The 25,133-nt window shown below is 42.8% G+C and overlaps 1 protein-coding gene across 1 annotated transcript in view; it reads left to right on the forward strand.

Annotated features, from left to right (window-relative positions):
* LOC124716988 (serine/threonine-protein phosphatase PP1-beta catalytic subunit) overlaps nucleotides 1–25,133 on the forward strand; it is a 90,988-nt gene that overhangs the window by 50,013 nt on the left and 15,842 nt on the right. The window contains exon 7 of the mRNA XM_047243612.1: nucleotides 24,265–24,373. Within this exon, the coding sequence (XP_047099568.1) occupies nucleotides 24,265–24,363 (99 nt within the window). The 3' untranslated portion in view covers nucleotides 24,364–24,373. The remainder of the gene's footprint in view (nucleotides 1–24,264; nucleotides 24,374–25,133) is intronic.

The following is a 25,133-nucleotide window of genomic DNA, read 5'->3' on the forward strand; positions in this document are numbered from 1 at the left end:
AGAAGTAAAGAGGTATATAATATAAATATAAACACAACTGTGTAGTATGAAAAGATGCATGAATGGCTAAAGAGGACAGGGAAAGAGGAGAAGATTGAAGAGTAAATGGGAGTGAGGTTAGTTAACATAGGTTCAGTCCAGAGGGATGGCGGGATGAAAGGATGTGTTGAAGTGCAAGTTCCCACCTCCGCAGTTCCGAGAGACTGGTGTTGGGTGGGAGAAGCCAAATAGCACGTGCGGTGTAGCAGGTTCCTGGGTCCCTAGAGTTATGCTGGAGGCCATGCTCTACTACTGGGTATTGGACATCTCCTAGGCGGACAGTTCGTCTGTGCCCGCTCATGCACTCGGCCAGTTTAGTTGTCTTCATACCAATTTAAAAGGCTGTGCAGTGCAGGCATGTCAGCTGATAAATGACATGTTTTGTTTCACATGTGGCACTGCCTTGAATTGTGTATGTTTTACCAGTAGTGGGGCTGGAGTGGTGGTTGGGGGGGGGGGGGGGGGAATGCATGGGGGCAGATTTTGCAGCGGGGTGTGTTACAGGGGTAGGAACTGCTGGGTAGAGAAGGTGGTCGGGGAATATTGTAGGGTTTGACAAGGATGTTACGGAGGTTAGGGGGCCGACGAAAGGCAAATCTGGGTGGTGTGGGGAGAATATTGTCAAGGGATGATGTCATTTCAGGGCTTGACTTGAGAAAGTCATATCTCTGATGGAGTAATTTGTTGATGTATTCGAGGCCAGGATAATATTGGATGACAAGGGGGATGCTTTTGTGTGGTCTGGGGGTAGGAACATTGTTGTTGGACGGGCAGGAATGTATTGCTCGGGAGATCTGTTTGTGGACAAGGTCTGCAGGATAGTTGCGGGAGAGGAAATCACTGGTCAGGTTATTGGTGTTGAGGGATTAGTCACTGGAGCAGATACGTTTGCCACAAATACCTAGGCTGTAGGGAAGGGAGCATTTGATGTGGAATGGATGGCAGCTATCAAAGTGAAGGTACTGCTGTTTGTGGGTTTGATGTGGACAGAGGTGTGGATGTAAGCTTCAACAAGATGAAGGTCAACATCCAGGAAGCTTGGGTTTTGGAGAGGGACCAGTTGAAATTCAGATTCAAAAAGGAGTTGAGGTTATGGAGGAAATTAAGGAGTGTTTCTTCAGCACGAGTCCAGACCACAAAGATGTTATCTATAAACCTATACCAGGCCAGGGGAAGCAGCTGTTGGGTCTTCAGGAAAGCCTCTTCCATGCGGCCCATGAAGAGGTTGGCATAGGACAGAGCCTTCCTGGTTCCCATAGCACATAATTAATATACTATGAATAAATTTACATAGGTTATATAATATCATAAATAATTTTAAAGTTAAATTGCCGATCCCCAGAAGACCACATCCTTATCACACCACTGTTTAGCCCACTTCAGACACATCGTTTCTTTGTGACTGTTAACTTTGGTTTTCTAGTGGGTCGACAAGTCTTGAAATCAGTATCATTCAATTTTCTATGAACAGTGTGTTCAGTTGCATTCACATTAGACTCTTCGTTGAGATTTTATCTGTTTTGTTGTTTCAAATCTGTTTTCTAGGCAAATTATTTCGAGAAATCTTTCTGAGCTTGGGATGCAAATTGGTTTTCTTCCACATTTATTCTTCCTTCTGGGGCTCACTTCTTCACCTAAATCAATTTTATTCTTTTTGCGCCTCACGCGAGCTTCTGACATTTCCAAATTTTGTAAAATTTCCCGATTGGAATACATTTTCATATTAATGGGGGCTTTGACCTCAACTTTTTTATGAGGTGAAATGTCCCTTCTTCTACCCATTTGTAAAGGTAACAGTTAGTAATATCTGACTGTTAAACAGTCAATTGTGGTTTTGATATTACGAAGTTGATAATCAAAGCGAACAAAGTATTACACCAGTTACAAGCGAGAATGCCACTGAACAGTTCCTTTCCTGTATGATGTACTCTGCACATTGAGACCTACAATAAGTCAACAATCCAATGTCATGTAGCAACAATAGATAACAAAATTCAACAATATAATAAGTGCCCTGAATAACTGTCATAAATTTTTCAATATAGTACTCAACATGCAATTATTACAAATAACATTTAAAATGTGCAGTGCATCTAATAATTTGGCCAGGGACTGTGTATGCATCAAATTCTAATTTTATTATATGACAGTATTACGTAGATTTAGTTTCTGAATTTCTTAAAACTGTGATCTTTATTTCCAAAGTTTACCCCAGAAGTGATACTCGGTGGAAGTGGTGAGGTGCTTTGTCAAGCTTTTTATATTTTTGAAGTCATTGGATTTGATTGGTGGAAAAATTAATACTTGTGTAGAGAGCAGTTTGTGTCCCACAGAGTGATGAAGTTTTTACTAACAATATTCATGTGTTGGGGTGATAAAGCTGATGTCAACATGGTAAGGGGCAGTGTATGTGTCAGATGAGCCCGCCAAAAATGCCAATCTGAAATCTGTTGAATGTCTTTCGGATGCACCAGAGTTTCAGTTGTCTGTCAGATCACTTTCCCACAAACACAGGAACAACTATTCACCATATTTCAGTTCAGTATATCTAAACTTATTGAGATGACGTCCTCAAAATTTAAACCTTATAATAGTACAGCAGAGGCTTGATTAACCAGGTTATTACAGACCCTAGACTTTGCAGGTAATCAGACACAAATAATCCAAAATATATTTTTCCTGCTATTTAAAAAACACAGTGTATATTGCAAACTTACTGACCTACAAGTTATGTTTCTCAATAGTTTTCTTTGCAAAGCTCTTTTGGCAATTGGAAGGATTTTGAAGTGATTTAGTAAAATAATTGTACACAGCACACTTATAGGTGTGCATTAATGTGGTCACTCACAATGATTCATATAATTCACACAACAGATCAGTGAGATTACATAAGTGGGGATAATGTTTTGTCTACATAGAGCACCAGTTCCATACAGAGGACTAATTTCCACAGTTCAGTTATTCATTGGTGATACAGAGCATTACACAATGATTGTGTTAGGCCCCAACTCAGTATCAAAGTGACTATAAAAGCATACCCACAGTTCACTAATAGAGAACTTTACAAATTGAGTGCTGAGTGCTTGCCGACTTGAAAATAATAGTGATTGGTACGATACATTATGTGGTATTTATACTTAATTGATGCTTATGGACTGACTACACAAACAAACTGACGAACAAGTTACGTCGTGATTATGGTCTTAGAATGTTGGCTACTGTCTACCTGACACCAATGTTTAAATGCTGAGTATTAGGCTTGAATTCACTTGGAACTTCACACACTGATGCTGGCCACTGACTGTTGCTTTGTGCAGAACACCAATTTAAAGATGCGCACAGGACAATTATAACATTTTACAATAATAACCTATTGCACTTTAAATAGTAACTTGAAAAACAAAAAAATTACAAAGTACAGTTACACACTAAGCAAAGACACTGTTTTGATTGATACTCCTTTTGTCAGAAAAGCTTCAGGACAGGGCCCCCCCACCCCCACCCCCCCACCCCCCCTTCGAGTTTACAGTACTAAAAAGGAACGAATGTTTGTATGTTATATGGTATCCACACATCCTTGAAATTATCTTGGCCATGTTTCTGCCAAATTCACTTGGTGGGAGGGTTGTGCTTAGTAACACACTAGATAAAATAGATGCTGATTGTGAGCAAAGAGTGAAAATTAAGTTCTGTGTTAAGCTTGGGGAAACCCCTAGTGAAATGTGGGCAGTGATTAAGCAAGTATATGCAGGCAAGGCACTTTCAAGAAGTCATGTTTTTGAGTGGCACAAAAGTTTTCATAAAGGTGAAGCTTCAGTGCAAAAAGATCCCAGAGCTGGTCACCTGTCTACGGCACATACCGATTCAGATGTGGAATATGTAAGGCAGTTATTGCAAGAAGACCATCGTGTAACTGTGCATGCAATATCAGAACAACTTAATTTGAATTGTGATGTGTGTCATAAGATCTTACACGAAGATTTAGAGAAACAGAAACTTAATGTGGAAGTCGTCCCTCACACACTAAAAGATGAACAGAAAGAGGATAGATGAAGAATTTCTGCTGAACCATTGGATAGACCCAGATGTTATCCCACATTTGTCAAAGATTATTGCTGGAGATGTAAGTTGGTGCTACCAGTATGACCCTCACAATAGCATCAAAGTGCTGAATGGTGGAGACCTGGATCACAAGCCTTGAAAAAAGTCTGACAACCTTCAAGAACAAGGACATTGCTGATAGCACTCTTTGATAGTAAAGGATTAGTTCACCATGAGTATGTTCCTCCATGTCAAGCAGTGAGCCAACCTCTTTGCATCGAAGTCTTGAAACATTTATGACGAGCAATTCAACATTGCCGTCCTGATTTGTACCATTCTCAGGGCTGGTTACTACTGCATCACAATGCAAGATCCGATACTGCTTTACCTGTTATTGAGTATCTGGAGTGAAGAAAAGTTTTAAAAGTTTTAGTTTTCTACATCTTTCATCATCTTACCCGTCTATTTTTCACAGCCCCCCTTCCACCTCTGTTATGTACAATACACTTACCTTCTCACTCTTATTAACTCATGCAGTAATCTCTGACCTGCGTATTACCCTGTCTTCCACTTTTAAGCTCTCAGGTTTTCAAATCTCGTCTGATGCAGTCCCCAGCAATCAGTCTTTCCTTCTCATCCCATGCGGTAAGTCTTCCCTGATCTGCTGTTCTGGATCACTTTCCTGAAATCTACCCATTTTCCTAGAGCTCTCCAGCCCTTTCCCTTCACCCTTCTTCCTTCCCCTTCACCCTCCTGACTGAAGGAGGAGCCACTGGTTCCAAAAGCTTACCTAATTACAACCTCCTTTTGTGTGTGTATTCTGCCACCGCTTGGTGAGTCGAGTATCTGGCCAGACATACTGTTATGTCGTCCCACATCAACCATATTCGCCCTACCTCTCGCCTTGCGATTTTCTTATTTCCACAAGTGAAAATGTGATTGTAAGGAAAGCTTCATCGAGATGTTGTTGTTGTGATCTTCAGTCCTGAGACTGGTTTGATGCAGCTCTCCATGCTACTCTATCATGTGCAAGCTTCTTCATCTCCCAGTACCTACTGCAACCTACATCCTTCAGAATCTGCTTAGTGCATTCATCTCTTGGTCTCCCTCTACGATTTTTACCCTCCACGCTGCCCTCCAATGCTAAATTTGTGATCCCTTGATGCCTCAAAACATGTCCTACCAACCGATCCTTTCTTCTAGTCAAGTTGTGCCACAAACTTCTCTTCTCCCCAATCCTATTCAGTACCTCCTCATTAGTTAGGTGATCTACCCACCTTATCTTCAGCATTCTTCTGTAGCACCACATTTCGAAAGCTTCTATTCTCTTCTTGTCCAAACTAGTTATCGTTCATGTTTCACTTCCATACATGGCTACACTCCATACAAATACTTTCAGAAACGACTTCCTGACAATTAAATCTATACTCGATGATAGCAAATTTCTCTTCTTCAGAAACGATTTCCTTGCCATTGCCAGTCTACATTTTATATCCTCTCTACTTCGACCATCATCAGTTATTTTACTCCCTAAATAGCAAAACTCCTTTACTACTTTAAGTGTCTCATTTCCTAATCTAATTCCCTCAGCATCACCCGATTTAATTTGACTACATTCCATTATCCTTGTTTTGCTTTTGTTGATGTTCATCTTATATCCTCCTTTCAAGACACTGTCCATTCCGTTCAACTGCTCTTCCAAGTCCTTTGCTGTCTCTCATAGAATTACAATGTCATCGGCAAACCTCAAAGTTTTTACTTCTTCTCCATGAATTTTAATACCTACTCCGAATTTTTCTTTTGTATCCTTTATTGCTTGCTCAATATACAGATTGAATAACATCGGGGAAAGGCTACAACCCTGTCTCACTCCTTTCCCAACCACTGTTTCCCTTTCATGCCCCTTGACTCTTATAACTGTCATCTGGTTTCTGTACAAATTGTAAATAGCCTTCCGCTCCCTGTATTTTACCCCTGCCACCTTCAGAATTTGAAAGAGAGTATTCCAGTTAACATTGTCAAAAGCTTTCTCTAAGTCTACAAATGCTAGAAACGTAGGTTTGCCTTTTCTTAATCTTTCTTCTAAGATAAGTCGTAGGGTCAGTATTGCCTCACGTGCCCCAACATTTCTACGGAATCCAAACTGATCTTCCCCAAGGTCCGCTTCTACCAGTTTTTCCATTCGTCTGTAAAGAATTCGCGTTAGTATTTTGCAACTGTGACTTATTAAACTGATAGTTCGGTAATTTTCACATCTGTCAACACCTGCTTTCTTTGGGATTGGAATTATTATATTCTTCTTGAAGTCGGAGGGTATTTCGCCTGTCTCATACATCTTGCTCACCAGATGGTAGAGTTTTGTCATGACTGGCTCTCCCAAGGCCATCAGTAATTCTAATGGAATGTTGTCTACTCCCGGGGCCTTGTTTCGACTCAGGTCTTTCAGAGCTCTGTCAAACTCTTCACGCAGTATCTTACCTCCCATTTCGTCTTCATCTACATCCTCTTCCATTTCCATGATATTGTCCTCAAGTACATCGCCCTTGTATAAACCCTCTATATACTCCTTCCACCTTTCTGCTTTCCCTTCTTTGCTTAGAACTGGGTTGCCATCTGGGCTCTTGATATTCATACAAGTGGTTCTCTTCTCTCCAAAGGTCTCTTTAATTTTCCTGTAGGCAGTATCTGTCTTACCCCTAGTGAGACAGGCCTCTACATCCTTACATTTGTCCTCTAGCCATCCCTGCTTAGCCATTTTGCACTTCCTGTCAATCTCATTTTTGAGACGTTTGTATTCCTTTTTGCCTGCTTCATTTACTGCATTTTTATATTTTCTCCTTTCATCAATTAAATTCAATATTTCTTCTGTTACCCAAGGATTTCTATAAGCCCTCGTCTTTTTACCTACTTGATCGTCTGCTGCCTTCACTACTTCATCCCTCAGAGATACCCATTCTTCTTCTACTGTATTTCTTTCCCCCATTCCTGTCAATTTTTCCCTTATGCTCTCCCTGAAACTCTCTACAACTTCTGGTTCTTTCAGTTTATCCAGGTCCCATCTCCTTAAATTCCGACCTTTTTGCAGTTTCTTCAGTTTCAATCTGCAGTTCATAACCAATAGATTGTGGTCAGAATCCACATCTGCCCCTGGAAATGTCTTACAATTTAAAACCTGGTTCCTAAATCTCTGTCTTACATTATATAATCTATCTGATACTTTTTAGTATCTCCAGGATTCTTCCAGGTATACAACCTTCTTTTATGATTCTTGAACCAAGTGTTAGCTATGATTAAGTTATGCTCTGTGTAAAATTCTACAAGGCGGCTTCCTCTTTCATTTCTTCCCCCCAATCCATATTCACCTACTACGTTTCCTTCTCTCCCTTTTCCTACTGACGAATTCCAGTCACCCATGACTATTAAATTTTCGTCTCCCTTCACTACCTGAATAATTTCTTTTATCTCATCATACATTTCATCAATTTCTTCATCATCTGCAGAGCTAGTTGGCATATAAACTTGTACTACTGTAGTAGGCATGGGCTTTGTGTCTATCTTGGCCACAGTAATGCGTTCACTATGCTTTTTGTAGTGGCTAACCCGCACTCCTATTTTTTTATTCATTATTAAACCTACTCCTGCATTACCCCTATTTGATTTTGTATTTATAACCCTGTAATCACCTGACCAAAAGTCTTGTTCCTCCTGCCACCGAACTTCACTAATTCCCACTATATCTAACTTTAACCTATCCATTTCCCTTTTTAGATTTTCTAATCTACCTGCCCGATTAAGGGATCTGACATTCCACACTCCGATCCGTAGAACGCCAGTTTTCTTTCTCCTGATAGCGACGTCCTCTTGAGTAGTCCCCGCCCGGAGATCCGAATGGGGGACTATTTTACCTCCGGAATATTTTATCCAAGAGGACGCCATCATCATTTAATCATACAGTAAAGCTGCATGTCTGCATGTCCTCGGGAAAAATTACGGCTGTAGTTTCCCCTTGCTTTCAGCCGTTCGCAGTACCAGCACAGCAAGGCCGTTTTGGTTATTGTTACAAGGCCAGATCAGTCAATCATCCAGACTATTGCCCCTGCAACTACTGAAAAGGCTGCTGCCCCTCTTCAGGAACCACATGTTTGTGTGGCCTCTCAACATATACCCCTCCATTGTGGTTGCACCTACGGTACGGCCATCTGTATCGGTGAGGCACGCAAGCCTCCCCACCAAGATATAACTTACATTCAACAGGCTGTGACAAATGATCTTACAAGCATTGCAGTTGAAAGTTTCCCTGATTGCTTTCAAGATCTCCAGAAATGTTGACAACTGTGTATAGATAACCAAGGGGCTATTTCAGTAGGGTCCTAGGATCAGTATTTGGCAAGTGCAATTTTCTATTTCTTTTTCTTTTAAACTTGTCCTGGAACTTATCTGACAAAGGTAGAAGTTGGCTTCATGCCCTAGATAGGTGCATATGATGGTTTTGTTTTACCAGACGGAAGTTAGAATGCATACAGGGTTTCCAAAGCTTGTTGATATTTTTCAACCAACTCAGGTTGTCTTAATTGAAATACTTAATAAACTAAAATACTATTCAAGGAAAACAGAAATATTACTATAAGACAGTGATTGGATTTTTGAATGGATTATTACATTTTGAGGTTGACACACTCTAGAATACTTAAGAGGGCACCAATTTTGAATTACACGGTTCTCAGAAAAGATAAGATGGTTTTTATAAAGATGGAATGGAGGCTTTCAAATAAGGTATATTGATCCCAAAACACATACTTATCCAGAGGGGGCAGATTTTAACAGTGCATGTGGGTTTCACAAATTGTTAATTTTGAATATTTCTCTAAGTCAGATGTTTCTACATGAACTATCTACACCGTTATCAGCAGACTGTAAAATAGAAACTGAACTACAAAGTTTTGAGGAATACAGTGTGGATAAGACTTTGGAGATTTCATACGTGCATGGATGTGTATTACGTATGGATGGGGGTGCAGAGAAAACTGATATTGCGAGGGGTATTATTGCTGTTAGAACTACTTTACCTTCCTTTGTTTCAATGACACTTTTGGAAGCCCACCTCCTAAGTGCTACTCACCAAGAGCAGATGGTTTGATATTATTGACCTTTGGCTTCTTGGGAAAGAGCTAGGCAAATATATAGATAGGAAATCTACTGAAGACATTTTCCTGAAGAGCGAATGGGGAAAATATTTTGGGATGTCAGATGGTGGGATTGGGGCCTACATCGTCTAATGGCAGTGAAACGCGAGTCACATGCATAATAATGTATTTAAATGTTAATATTTATTCGGGATATAATAATACATCAGTACTCAATTTTTTATTCATTTAAAAATTCGACAAGCCATCATCTGTGGATATGCGCCCTGATGTTTTTATTATGTAATACCGTATTTACTCGAATCTAAGCCGCACTCGAATCTAAGCTGCACCTGAAAAATGAGAACGAAATAAAGGAAAAAATAATTTTCCGAATCTAAGCCGCACGTGAAATTTGAGACTCTAAATTCGAGGGGAGAGAGAAGTTTTAGGCCATACCTCCAAATAGAAACAAAGGTGGTCCATTGTAACACGAGACACAATTTAGGTCGAATGAATCACGATACAGCTACAGTAGTTTGGTTCGAGTCGTAAGCTTAGCACTTAAGCTTTACCAGGTAGCCATTGCTATACGTCAGGTGCTCCGTCCGTATTTATACGGGTACCGTTCCTTTTTCACGTGCTTCGTCTGGTTTGAATCGATTGCTTATTTTGCTTTGACCTGATAAGTGCCGTTTTCTTTGTTATAGGTGTTTGCGTCACTCTAAGCTGAAAATGCATAACTGTACTGAGTTGTGCATTGTTTGTCGCATTCTGATAGTGCGTGTTTACGGCCTGTCGCCGCTCGCAGCATGGCTCGCTTTTGTGCGCGCTGCCGCCGCTTACAATAAAATAAAAGAGAGGAATTGTCTCTAACTGAAACAACGGCAAGAGACTGCTATTTGTTGTTACTTACACTGCTGCTTTCTTTGATAATGATCAACAAGAACCAAATAATAGACGGCGTATGATAGAATTTGTTCCGAACGAGACTTTAGCGAAAATTTTTCTCCGTTTGAAAATATTTGCAGTTGCCTCTTTAGTACATTACATTCTGCACAGATGTTAGTCATCCTAGATTCGTGCTTCATTTATGACTGTATCACTATTCAGCATAAGAATAATACGAATATAAACATTACATAATATGTATATTCTTCCGCGTTTGCTGTTGTCTCACTCTAGTTTCGTAGTTTATTACGCAGACAGGATTTAAATGAGATAGCAGCAAACACTAAAGAATACGCGGCATAATGTTTACATTCTTCTACCTTTTCTTTTAATAGATAGGTTTTGACGCCAGTATTTATCTTTGTGCCTGCAAAGCATGCCTGTCCAGTGCTACAAGCTACATATATTAGACGGCAGAAGTTAGTCGTGGCGGCACCTACCAACATTTTTCAGAACTTCTACATACTTTGCACTCGATTCTAAGCCGCACGCGGTTTTTTGGGTTACAAAAACCGGAAAAAAAGTGCGGCTTAGATTCGAGTAAATACGGTAATTGAATCTTTAAATTTCCGGAGTGCAGCAACACGCACACACACACACACACACACACACACACACACACACACACACACAGTGTGGCTTCAGTTGCCAGAGACAGCAGTAGTGTGTGTGAGTTGCATTTGTTTGTGAGTGCGTGCATGTGTGTGCATCAGTCATCTATTTTTGACGAAGACCTTGGTGGCCGAAATATTTCCTATGTGGTGAGTAGCAACTTTCCTTTCCAATAATATTGTTAAATTTAATATTTTTGCTATGGTGTTGATCAATGTTATGTTATTGGTGTCATTATTAACTGAGCAATGTGTTTAGGAGTTTATTAAAAAAAGTGTCAAACACAAAGTTAATTTGTTTTGTCAAAGATGACTTGATGCTCCACGAGGCAGGGGTTTAAAAGATGCCCTGCAAGTTTGGCCTTCTGTATATTGTGCAAACGATTTGTACTGTTCAGGAAAGATGTGTCAAACACAATAGGTACACCCGAGTCGTACAGTCCATTAAATCAGTCCATTAAATCGGCTGTGGCAGAAAATTGCATTGACACCGGCCATTTAGTGCAGTATGAATGTGTTGAAATTGTAGCACGGAATCTATCTTTGTGGAACTTGGTGGTGAAAGCAGCAGTTGAATTTTTTTGGTAAAAGATTTAATTAACAGATTTAAATCAACCTAGACAAATCATGAAATCCAGTGCTTTCTTTAATATACTTGCAAAGACATCATAACAATGCTACAAGAAGAAGAAATAGCTTATCCATGGATAATGTGCAAACTGGATAATCTGCACCTAGATTATCAGGAGCTTGCTTTACTAGCAAAAATTACGTCCTAAACTCAAGTAGCTGGCAGCTTCGTAACACTGAGCGATGTACATGTGGAGACTTGCGTTCACGTCCTATATCTTATGTAAGAATAATGAGGGTGACTTTTCCCACTTACGCTATATTATTTATTTGAGAAAGAAAGTTGCTACTCACCATATAGCGAGGAGACTGAGTCACAATAGGCACCCCCCCCCCCCCCCCCCCAGGGGGTCCACAACTCTTTTGTGGATACATGTGTAGCGAGCACGGGACCCCGAGCTAATGTGGCCCTCCTTCCTTTCCGGGCTGCATACCTTTCCTTTCTGCATCCTTCCCCGTCCCCCATCTTCGCCCCCCCCCCTCACCCCTCACCCCTGGCTCTTTCCTTCCCTTTTTCCCCCCCCTGGGAGTATGGTTTGTGCCTACGTCCGGAGACGGACGCTCGAAACTGTTACAAATCCCTTGCTTTCTACACTTGCAAGTCTTCGTCCTTCCTCTGTCCTTCTCTTTTTCTTCCCTCTTCTCTTTGCCCTTTTCTCCGCTGCGGCGTTTGAGACGGCTCTTCTTTCCTTTCCCTTTCTCTTTTTTCCTCCCTGTGCTCATCTGAAGGCCGACCCACGCACTTCCATGCGTAGCCGGTGATGGGGTAACGCGTAATTCCCCGCCCCGGGTAGACAGGTGGGACACGTACGTACCCCCTGGTAACAGCCAGGCCCAGGGAGGGGTGATTACCCGAGCTGATACCTTACGAAAGTGCCGATTGGTCCCTCCGTCCGTTTGTCGGGAGGTGTGACCTGAGGTGTGAACAATCACCTAAGGCGGGAGTGCCCTCAGAGAGGGCCCCCACAAGGGAGGAGCGCGCCATTGGAGACGCCGGTAATCATGGGGGATTCTTCCGCAATGGTTTCCTCACCTTCCACTATGTCTGCTCACAATGAGTCTCAGCCACAGACAGTTCTTCCATCGTTGCCACAGTTCCTTGTTGTTTCTCGGTCTGACGAAGGTCACGACTTCTCCATGGTCAACCCTTTCATTATTCAGAAAGGTGTCGACGCAATTGCAGGTCCTGTAAAGTCTTGTTCCCGATTACGGAATGGCACCCTGTTGCTAGAAACAGTCAGTGCCCTCCAGGCACAAAAATTGCTGCGTACCTCACTACTACACGCCTTTCCTGTCCGGGTGGAACCGCACCGTACTTTAAATTCCTCACATGGAGTCGTATATACACGCTCCCTCGATGGATTGTCTGACGAAGAAATTCAGCACTACCTGTCTGACCAGGGCGTAACGGCTGTTCATAGGGTTATGAAAAGGGTTGACATGAACATCATTCCAACCCGCACTGTCTTCTTGACATTTGACGAAGTTCAACTCCCATTGAAAATCAAAGCAGGCTATGAGATAATTTCTGTTCGCCCTTATGTCCCAAACCCTACGTGTTGCTATCGGTGTCAGCGGTTCAATCACACCAGCCAGTCCTGTTCCAATCTGGCCAAATGTGTTACGTGTGGCAAGGATGCCCATGAGGGTGCTTGTCCACCTCCATCCCCTCACTGCATCAACTGTATGGGTTACCACGCTGCTTCCTCTCAAGATTTTCCCGTTTTTAAGGACGAAAAGCTCATCCAGGAAATTAGAGTAATGGAAAAGGTGTCGACCTTTGCTGCTCGAAAATTATTCACCAGTCAACAACCCACCATGCCTCAGACAGGAAAATACAGCACTGTCCTTGCTTCTCCTCGGCCAACAAAGGAGGCGGCCACGCAGACTTGCGACCTCACCTTTAGTGCCACGGTCGTCAGATTGGCCAGTGCAAAGATCACCCGTTCAACCTCACCACTTTCGCCTGCCCACTCTCTGGCTCACCCTTCATCGAGTTCTGCTAAATCTCGAGCCCAAAAGTCAGACACCAAGACTCCGAAAAAAGAGCATACTCGTGAAGAGTTTTTATGTACCGCAACTTCCCAACCATCGGTTCCTCCTTCCTCTAAACATCATACTTCCAAGAAGGCTACAAAGAAACCCAGTTCCTCTCCTTCTCCGCCAAGGCGTGTCTCATCTACAGCACCACCTGGCGGAAATCGCCCTCGGTCGTCTTCTGTTGCCGAGGCGCACTGCTGGCGGCCGATCAACCGGCCGATCGCTGGTGGCAGGGGCTGCTCCTGACCAACCTATGGATCAGGATCTTCTGCCTTCGGCTGAATGCCATACCATGCTGTCGGTTGCAAGCTCTGAGCAGTCGTTGAGTTGACAGCGACCTTGGCCACATTCCTCCATTTTCTGTTCACCCTATGTCCATTATCCACTGGAATATCCGCGGTATTCGAGCCAATTGGGATGAATTGTCGATCCTCTTACGATCCTACTTGCCGGTCATCTTCTGTCTTCAGGAAACAAAGCTGCGTCCCCATGACTACTTTGTTCTCCCTCATTTTCAGTCCGTCCGATATGATCTCCCCTCTGTTGAAGGCACTCCAGCACATGGAGGACTCATGATTCTTCTCCATGAAACTCTCCATTATCACCCAATCCATTTAAACACTTCCTTCCAAACTGTCGCCGTCCGTCTTTTCCTTTCTGGATACACGTTCTCTCTTTGTACTGTATACATTCCATCGTCCACACCGATGGCACGAGCTGATCTCCTTCATCTTCTTGGTCAGCTTCCACCCCCATATTTGCTGGTTGGGGACTTCAATGCCCACCACCCGCTTCGGGGATCTCCACATCCTTGTCCACGTGGCTCACTATTGCTATACGTCTTCCACCAAGCAGATCTAGTTTGCCTCAACACTGGGGTCCCTATATTTTTGTCTGCCCCCACGACAAGTTTATCTCATTTGGACCTTGCGGTCGGTACTGTTCCACTAGCTCGGCGCTTCGAATTGTTCGCCCTTGATGATACACACTTGAGTGACCACTTTCCGTGTGTCCTTAGACTGCAGCCTCAACTGCCCTACATGCGCCCGCGACGCTGGAAGTTTGCCCAAGCTGATTGGACACTTTTTTCGTCTCTAGCGACATTCGATGACCGTCACTTTCCCAGCGTCGACGATGAGGTCACACATATTACCGACGTTATTCTTACAGCTGCGGAACATTCAATACCACGCACCTCCGAATTGCCCCGGCGCCCCCCAGTTCCTTGGTGGAACGAGGCATGCCGTGATGCAATACATGAGCGGCGACGTGCTCTCCGCGTTTTCCGCCACCATCCTACTTTGGCCAACTGTATCCGCTATAAGCAGTTCCGAGCGCGATGCCGTCGTGTCATCCGTGATAGCAAGAAAGCAAGCTGGAAATTCTTTATTAGCTCATTTAACACCTTCACTCCCTCCTCGGAAGTTTGGAGTCGGCTTCGACGGTTCTCAGGCACGCCTAGTTTCTCCCTGGTCTCTGGGCTCACTGTCGCGCATGACACATTAGTGGACCCCGTCGCAATTTCTAACTCGTTGGGTCAGCTCTTTGCTGAGATTTCGAGCTCTTCAAATTACCCGCCAGCGTTTCTCCCGAAGAAACGTGCAGCGGAAGTGCGACCTCTTGCTTTCTCCACTCAAAATCGCGAAAGCTACAATACTGTTTTCTCCATGCAGGAACTCCAACATGCACTCTCTTCTTCTCGCTCCTCCGCCCCAGGACCGGATGGTATCCACGTCCAAATGTTGCTGCATTTATCAACCCATAGTCTGCGTTACCTCCTTCGCCTTTATAATCGAATTTGGACCGACAGTACTTTTCCCAGACGATGGCGGGAAGCTATCGTCGTTCCTGTTCCGAAACCTGGAAAGGACAAACATCTCCCCTCTAGCTATCGCCCCATTTCTCTCACGAGTAGTGTCTGTAAGGTTTTGGAGTGTATGGTGAATTACCGTTTAGCGTGGTGGCTGGAATCCCGCAGTCTTTTAACACCTGCCCAATGCGGATTCCGAAAGCATCGTTCTGCAGTTGACCATCTTGTTGCTCTCTCCACTTATATCATGAACAATTTTCTCCGGAAACGCCAAACAGTAGCAATATTTTTTGATCTGGAGAGAGCATACGATACCTGTTGGAGGACAGGCATCCTCCGCACACTGTTCTCTTGGGGCTTTCGAGGTCGGCTGCCCCTTTTTCTTCGCAAATTTATGGCAAAGCGCACATTTAGGGTGCGGGTGAACACTACTCTCTCCCGTACTTTCTCCCAAGAAAACAGGGTACCCCAGGGCTCCGTGCTGAGTGTTGTACTGTTTGCTATTGCCATCAATCCAATTATGGAGTGTCTCCTTCCTGATGTCTCGGGCTCCCTCTTTGTGGACGATTTTGCGATCTACTACAGCTCTCAACGGACCAGCCTTCTTGAACAACGTCTTCAAGGATGTCACGATCGCCTCCACTCTTGGAGCATCGAAACCGGCTTCCGTTTTTCTCCCAGTAAGACCGTTTGTGTTAATTTTTGGTGATGTAAGGAGTTTCTTCCACCCTAATTACATCTAGGTCCTGTCAACCTTCCGTTTTCAAACGTCGCTAAATTCTTGGGTCTTATGTTTGACAGAAAACTGTGCTGGTCCTCCCACATTTCCTATCTTTCGGCTCGCTGTCTGCGATCCCTTAACACCCTCCGTGTCCTGACTGGTACCTCCTGGGGAGCGGACCGAGTGGTCCTTCTCCGCCTCTATCGCGCCTTAGTGCGCTCGAAATTGGACTATGGAAGCATAGTCTACTCCTCTGCTCGGCCGTCTATTCTTCGGCGTCTCGACTCTATCCACCACCGTGGATTACGTTTAGTGTCTGGAGCTTTTTACACCAGCCCTGTGGAAAGCCTTTATGCTGAGACTGCTGAACCTCTGCTGTCCAATCGGCGAGCAGTCCTTCTGAGTCGTTATGCTAGTCATCTGTTCTTCCATGCCTGCTAATCCAGCCCATGACCTTTTTTCGACGCCTCCTTTGATGTGGGGTATGCAGGCTGCCCCTCCTCCCTACCACCACCGGGAGTCCGCTTCCGTCAACTGCTCCATTCTCTTTCCTTCCGCTTTCCTAAAACCTTCTTGCCAACTTGGGGTACAGCACCGCCTTGGCTCCGTCCCCGGATCTGCCTGCTCCGTGACCTTTGTCGATTTCCCAAGGATGGTACCCCTTCACCTGTTTATCATCGGGCATTTGCTGCTCTATGTGCACAAATGACGGACGCCACATTTATTTACACCGACGGCTCGAAAACATCGTTAGGTGTAGGGAGTGCCTATATTGTTGGCGACACCCCAATACACTTTCGGCTTCTCGACCAGTGTTCGGTTTATACTGCGGAGCTTTACGCTGTTCTCCAGGCTGTCCACTACATCCGCCGCCATCAGTGGATACAGTACGTTATCTGCTCAGATTCTCTCAGCTCTCTCCTCAGTCTCCAAGCTCTTTATCCTGTGCACCCTCTGGTCCACCGGATTCAGGACTGTCTGCGCTTGCTCCACCTGGGGGGCGTCTCGGTGGCGTTCCTCTGGCTCCCGGGACACGTTGGTATCTGTGGAAATGAGGCGGCCGATATTGCAGCCAAGGCTGCAGTCTCTCTTCCTCGGCCAGCTATTCAATTGATTCCCTTCGCCGATCTACGGAGTGTTTTATGTCGACGTGTTGTTCATTTATGGCACACACATTGGTCGACACTTACCCATAATAAATTGTGGGACGTGAAAGCTCTTCCTTGTGCTTGGACCTCTTCCTCCCGAACGCGTCGTCAGGAGGAGGTACTTTTAACTAGACTCCGGATAGGGCACTGTCTTTTTAGCCATCGACATCTTTTAAGCGGCGATCCTCCCCCACTCTGTCCCCACTGCTCTCAGCTGTGGACGGTAAGACACCTTTTAATTGAGTGCCCCTATTTTAATCCGTTACGCTCCCGTCTACAGCTATCGCCTGATATATCGTCGATTTTAGCAGATGACACGCGCTCAGCCGACCGCGTTCTCAAGTTTATTAGTGCCAGTGAAATGACGTCAGTCATTTGAAGCTTTTTTTGGGGACAACCAACCCCTTTCTGTAGTGGATTTTTAAGCCTTCCTTCAGCTTTTAGTTTCTCCACTTCTATGACTTTCGTTCCCATTGCTGCTGGTTTTCAATTTCGGTTTTTTACTGTTTCCTAAGTCACGGACCGGGCGCTAATGACCATAGCAGTTTTGCGCCTTAAAACCAAAACAACACCAACACAATAGGCACAACAAAAAGATTCACACAATTATAGCTTTTGGCCATTAAGGCCTTTGTCAGCAATTAGACACACAAGCGCGCGCGCACACGCAAACACAACTTGCACACACGTCTGCAAGGGGTGTGTGTGTGTGTGTGTGTGTGTGTGTGTGTGTGTGTGTGTGTGTGTGTGTGTGTGTCTGCATCTATTGCTGGCAAAGGCCTTAATGGCCGAAAGCTATAATTGTGTGAATGTTTTTGTTGTGCCTATCACGACTCAGCATCTCCGCTGTATGGTGAGTAGTAACTTTCCTTCTCTAATATTGTTACATTCCATCCAGGATTTTCCATTGCTTGATTTGTGATATTTGTTTAGGCCTTTTATGGTCACACAACCAATTTTGGTTTTTGTAGCCATTTTCAAGTTTTCTCCTACATCATTAATAAATATGCTGTAAATAACAATTTGAAAATTCACTGTCTCTTACTGAAACACCAAAAGTTCAACTGTCGTGGCACATTTATTATTATACAGACATCAAAATTGTGAGTAATAGTTATGCTTGTTTGCTGCAGCACATGTTACAAAACAGCATGTGACAGTGTGCTATTTTAAAAAGTACACAACATTATGAATCTGAAATAATCAGATGACAGTGTGAACGTAAAAGCTCGTTTAAATGATGACACACGCTTGCTCCACTTGTTCCGTACAATGAGTTGCACACAAGTAGTTTCGTATCTGTCTGTAGACGTGGTGTGACCATTGTACACTTATGATTCATCATTTTGTGAGTGCCGTAGTCATGTGTAAAATGAAAGTTTTGGCAGCTCTACAAAATGTGGCAGAGTTAACCTTTTTTGCATGAAATTGCTGCACAAGACAAAGGATGGAAAAAAAGAACCTTGTTTGAGTTCCTGATTACATAAAGAAAAGACGTCAACTTAGTGGTTACTCACAAAGCTTCCTGAAAGAAATTGTACTGGAAGACTCTAAAATTTATTTTAATGATCTGTACTGTAGTTTGTCAATGTGAAGCACTTCTGTAATGTTTTAAATAAATTAATATTGATTGAAGAATTCAAGTTTCCTGATTTTTTTTATAGACTTTTCTTCTGTCAGTTATCTTCCTTAAAAAAGAATCACCAACTCAGACCGCAGGATTTTAGCCTCGTAGACATGGGCTGTTGCACAGCTAGATGTTTTGCTTGCCTGTATTTTTCTTAATTCATTTGTGTATGTACACTGTTAATTGTAATTGAAAGGGTTTTGCTGTGCATCTCAGGTATTACCTATGAAACCATGTTCAGATTGCGTACAACAGTCTCAAGCGCAGCAACAAGTTGCTGCTCATTTTTGTAGTCATCGTTGTTAAAATCCAACAAATACCTGTGCATAGCATTAATACCCAAAAAGCAAACAATGGCCTCCATTCCCCATTTAAAATTTCAGTTTGTTTACTCTCTACCAACACACATAGCCTCAGTACTCGTGCAACTAGTGTCGCCAAAGTTGGAAAAAGCCAAAAATGTTTAGTTTCGCCAACGAGTTGCACAGACATGTGCCAGGCATGCAGTGGCCAGTAGCGCAGTTCTGTACAAACCAGTATTATTGTGTAAACTAGGCTTAACATAGCTGCCAAAGAGTTACCATAAGCAATGTCAAAATATGCTACTGTCGTTGATGTTTAAGTACAAACAGTACAATTGGCATACTTCAAATGGGAAATAGCTGTGCCCCCCCCCCCCCCCCCCCCCACACACACACACACACAGCCACTGTTGTCTCTGCATGCTGCAGCCATATTGTAGTGAGTAGCAATCTCGGCTTGGGTTAGCTGGGGTGGGTAGTGGGAGTACAGAAGAGATGTGGGGTGGGGGTGGATGAATGGTAGCAGTTAGGGGTGCTGTATCACTGCCTGAGGGAGTGTGCAGGAATGTTAGTCAGGACGGTGGACTCCTGGTGCAGCATTGGAAGAGCAGTGCTGCTGGAGGGGGAGGGAAAAGAGAGAAGCAGAGAAAAGGAAAGGACTGTGCCAGTGAGCTGGGACAGAACACATCTGTGAGGCTGGAGTGAGAGCAAGGAAAGGGGTAGATGCAGACGGGTGGCACAAAGATTAATGAAGGTTGAGACAGACTGGGAAACACCAGAAGACACAGTGCAAATGGTAGACAAATTTAAATACCTGGGAGAATTTATCACAGGAAGGAACAGGAGCAAGAAGGGAATAAGAGAGAGGATAAAAAGATGTCAGCCTTCCGCATGACGAGAGAGATACACATTAAAAAGAATATATCCACAGAGGCAACGGTGAGGAATGCACTATTATATGCTGCTGAGATGATGACACTGGGGAAAATATGGCAGAACAACTAGAGAAAGAAGAGAGAAAATACCAAGTCCCAAAAGAGGCGGAGACAGATGGATGCGAAGACCAAGGGAAGAACTGTACTGGAACATGAGAAGAATGTCCGGGAAAATCAGACTCAAAATGGCAAGGTTTGCTGGACATATAATTAGGATGAGTATGGACAGAATGACAAAGAGAGTGTGGGAAACAGCAGGGAGGACAAGGGAAAAGACAGGAACCAAATGGGTTGTTGAACTTTGGAAGGACTGGTTGGAATTGGGGATCAAGGTTGAAGGAAAGGAAAATTGGAGGAACAAATATACACCAACCAATATGCTAGGGATCAATGACAGAGAATAATACGGGAAAAGATTAGTGTGTCACCAGGAGAAAAGGACACTGAAGATCTCTGAAGAAGAGTGGGAGAGAAAAAGAGAGAGAATGAAGAGGTTCTGGGAGAAGAGGAGGAAAATGCAATCCACAAAGAGGCTGCTTGTGGTCCTACACAGGCCGCAACACAAAGAGGAGGAGGAGACAAAGGTGTTACAGGAAAGGAGGATATATTGCAGGGAGAGTTCTCATTTGCGCAGTTCAGAAAAGCTAGTCTGATGGAAATAATTCAGATGGCACAGGCTGTAAAGCAGTCATTAAAGTCAATCACACATTGGTACATGACATACTCAGCAACCGGATGTTCCATCTGTCTCTTGGGCACAGTTTAGTGGTAGCTGTTCATCCCAACAGACAGCTTGTTAGTGGTCAAGTGGCATTTTATGTGGGCATGGCAACTAACAAATGGCTGTCTGTGGGAACAGCCACCACCAAACTGTGCCCAAGGGACAGCTTAACTGTCCAGTTACTGAGTATGCCATGTAGCATTGTATGCTTGACTTCAATGACTGTTTCACAGCCTGTGCCATCTGGATTCTTTCCACCAAACCAGCTTTTCTGAATTGAGTGAGTGAGAGTGTTCTTTGAAACTTGTCCTTTGTTCCCGTAAGCCAGTTGGTATTCAAATCCAAGTTGAAAGGTTTCCTTATGACTCATACCTGCTCTGTACAGCAATTTCTCGTAACACCTATGAACTTTCCTTTGTAATGTATTGTTTATTCATACACTTTTTTCTTTTTATTAGTTTTTTTGTTTTGGAAAATTTAGAAACAGCATTCTGTAAGTTAGGTACTGATTTGTTCCATGACCAAGTAAATTTCATCGCATTATTCCTTTGGAATTAAATAAATAAAATAAAAACTAATAATAGTGGTCTCTTTCTGCTTGCCTTCTTTGCAGACCTAACTACATTGTATACAAATTTTCTGCTCTTAGATCGTGTCACTTGCAGTGATTGATTGGAGGGAGATATCCATTGTGCTTTGCTGTATTAATTAATTTAATCCTTCCCAAATATAACTTGAGGTGTAGCAGATCTGAACAGTCCCCATTCCTTAGTGTTTAGAGTCATGTTTGTTGCCCACTCTGCTTCTTCTCTTTTCCATTCTCCAATGTCTTTCCTTGACCTCTCTTGCCATCTACACTTACGGCATTCATTTATTTTAACAATCTTTTAACTTTAGCTGGACATAGGCAAACCTTTTAACCTGTCAGTTGGAATAGCCTTCTCAGAGGCTTTACATTTAAATTTTTCTGAATGGCTGTATCTCAAATCTTGTCACTCCAGAAAAAATACAGGGAGGAGTTCTGTAAAAGAACGGGCCCACAAAACCACAGATTAATATCCTTAATTACAGTTTGCTGCATATTCTAACTATGAGAGCTCCTGTCCATGAACCTACATCTACGTCCATACTCCACAAGCCACCTGACGGTGTGTGGAAGAGGGTACCTTGAGTACCTCTATCGGTTCTGCCTTCTATTCCAGTCTCATATTGTTCGTGGAAAGGAGGATTGTCGTTATGCCTCTGTGTGGGTTCTAATCTCTCTGATTTTATGCTCATGGTCTCTTCGCGGAATATACGTAGGAGGGAGCAATATACTGCCTGACTTCTCAGTGAAATTATGTTCTCGAAATTTCAACAAAAGCCCATACCGAGCTACTAAGTGTCTCTCCTGCAGAGTCTTCCACTGGAGTTTATCTATCATCTCCGTAACGCTTTCGCGATTACTAAATGATCCTGTAACGAAGCGCGCTGCTCTCTGTTGGATCTTCTCTCTCTCTCTCTCTCTCTCTCTCTCTCTCTCTCTCTCTCTCCCTCCCTCTCCTATCAACCCTATCTGGTACGGATCCCGCACTGCTGAGCAGTATTCAAGCATTGGGCGAACAAGCGTACTGTAACCTACTTCCTTTGTTTTCGGATTGCATTTCCTTAGGGTTCTTGTAACGAATCTCTGTCTGGCATCTGCTTTACCGACGATCAACTTTATATGATCATTCCATTTTAAATCACTCCTAATGCCTACTCCTAGATAATTCATGGAATTAACTACTTCCAGTTGATGACCTGCTATATTGTAGCTAAATAAGGGATCTTTCTTTCTATGTATTCGCTGCACATTACACTTGTCTACATTGAGATTCAATTGCCATTTCCTGCACCATGCGTCAATTCGTTGCAGATCCTCCTGCATTTCAGTACAATTTTCCATTGTTACAACCTCTCGATATACCACAGCATCATCCGCAAAAAGCCTCAGTGAACTCGTGATGTCATCCACAAGGTCATTTATGTATATGCCTCATCCCAGAATTAAAAAGATTTTCTCGTGCAAAACTCCGATTGCACTTTCCTCACCAATATCCTGTGAATTGTGGATGAATGGTGGCAGACAGATTGTCTATTCCTAGCTTTCCAGAAAGCATTTGACATTGTGCCATACTTCATACTGTTAACAAAAGGCCAAGCATGTGGAATAGGTTCCCAGGTAGGTGAGTGGCTCGAAGACATAAGTGACAGATCAGAGGTGACGGTATCATCAGGAGTGCCACAGGGAGGAGTGATAGGACCACTTTTATTATCTATATAAATTAATGATGATGTGACTGATAGTGAGCAGCAGTCTGTGACTATTTGCTGACAAACTGTAGTGTGCAGAAAAGTGTCATTGTTGAGTGACTGTAGAAGCGTACAAAATGATTAGGTGTGGAATGTAATGCACCTACCATTATACCGGAATTGTATATAGGTGGACTATTTAGGCCAAAAGCTTTTGTGGTCACTGTTACTTAACCTCCGTTAGCTATTTGACTGGACTGAGTTGCTCTATCTTGAGGCAGCACACTCAGTTCTTGAAGATGCCAAGTCCGCGCCAGTTGGAAATCTCAAACACCCATTACTACAAAATAAATTCTTGTACTGCTTCTGTATTGCACATGTATTTTATCCCAGTTATGATATTCCGTATTAGATTTTACTGTAGCAAGGCTTTAACAAAGGCTTGACATAGCTCACAGTACGTATATGCCTTCTTCATTTAGCTCTGTATGTCTTCTGTGTGTCTCCATTGACCAGTGTCATCACGACCATTGTCTTGCAAGGCAAGATTCTGTGGCCTGCAGCAAATCTCTGAGGTGGGGCAGTGTTCTCAGGGAATAACTTTCCCGATGAGCTGATGTCTCCATGTGCAGGAAATCTAGGTGCCTTGGTGATATGCTGTGTCCACCTTTTCGCTCATGACATGCACAAAAGAAACGAAATTTCTCGCAAGATAGGTGGTCCAAAACACTTACTAAAATAATGCTTATTCAAGGTCACGAGTATCCAGGATGTAGATGGATCAATGCATATTTGAGTGAAGACAAATAACAGCGGTGCTTCTCAAGTGCTTATGATTTGTGGAAGGGCAAATAATTTTATGCTCTGCCTGAGTTTTGATAGCACATAGATCTTGGCTCTCAGTCTATTTTTACTTCTGAATCTTTTCCTATACCTAGTGGATTTCCTGCCCTTCAGCTGATATACATGTTACCCTTCTTTTCCTGTTTCCTGTCTTTCACCTAAGGGAGAAACTTCCTGAAATTTCTAGACCCTAGAGATTAAACTGTGTTTTTTGAGCCTGTCAACTCTCTTAGTCATTCCTGTTGTAGTAGCCGTTAGACGCTTTTGCCCCAGTTTTCAACATTTTTTTTACATTCACTTTACCAAAAAACTTCATAGACTAGTAATGTGAAGGCATGGCAATAACCATTTTGTGGTTCCGTGGGAACTAAACAATTATTCATATTGATATAAAGAAGTGCCTCATAGCTCACTAAATTAACTTGCTGAACTTATTTTCCTGTTCCAGATTTTAAAACCATCAGAAAAGAAGGCAAAATACCAGTATGCAGGAATGAATTCTGGGCGACCAGCAACACCCCATAGGAACCCAGCAAAGAAGAAATAAAGTGTGACAGGTTAGTAGTGAATTAGTACAAATTATTTCTTTATTACTATACCCAGCATACAGTTATTAAATTCACCACTCCCTCTCATTTTAGACACTAATTTAGGTAAATTAAAGGTTTCAGTGTAATTTGTCATTGGTACAGATGAGATCTGTAATGTTTTTTTTTAAGAATATCACTGCCATTGTGGGGAAACTGGTTGTAGAATGCATTGGTGGAGCACTTCTTGGCATAGGGCATGTTGTTCAAATATAATATAATGGTAATGGTGATTGTGTGTTTGATGACAAGGGCCAGTTGGGTGAATTTATCACAGGCATTGACCTCAAGATGGAATAAATTCTTATGTAAAAGAATGGGTACAAGCAGAAAGCAGAGTTAATAAGTACTAACCAGCTAGAAAGAAACTGAAAGTTCAGATTCGGCGGGTACGGTGAGGCAATATGTCTTTGGTATAATAATTAATTGTAAAAAGCTGATCTTGAGAATTATGTCCTGTAGCAACTTCTGAACTGGTCAAATGAAGTGGTGTGGTTTTTTTTTTTTTTTTTTTTTTTTTTTTTTTTTTTTTTTTTTTTTTTTTTTTTTTCGAGTGGCTGTTCCCCCAATCTGTCTTGGATTAGTAAAATCATTGCTGGTGAGAATCAATTATGCTTATCAGAATCTCACATATTTGTTCAAAACAATGACAATATTGAGTGAATTTCTAAAATTTTTGTTGCATAAATACAAACAATGCTGAGAAGTGAAGGTCAACAACAGAGAAATT

This window comes from Schistocerca piceifrons, chromosome 9 (genome assembly GCF_021461385.2).
Source record: "Schistocerca piceifrons isolate TAMUIC-IGC-003096 chromosome 9, iqSchPice1.1, whole genome shotgun sequence".
In the NCBI taxonomy this organism is placed as follows: Eukaryota; Metazoa; Arthropoda; class Insecta; order Orthoptera; family Acrididae; genus Schistocerca; species Schistocerca piceifrons.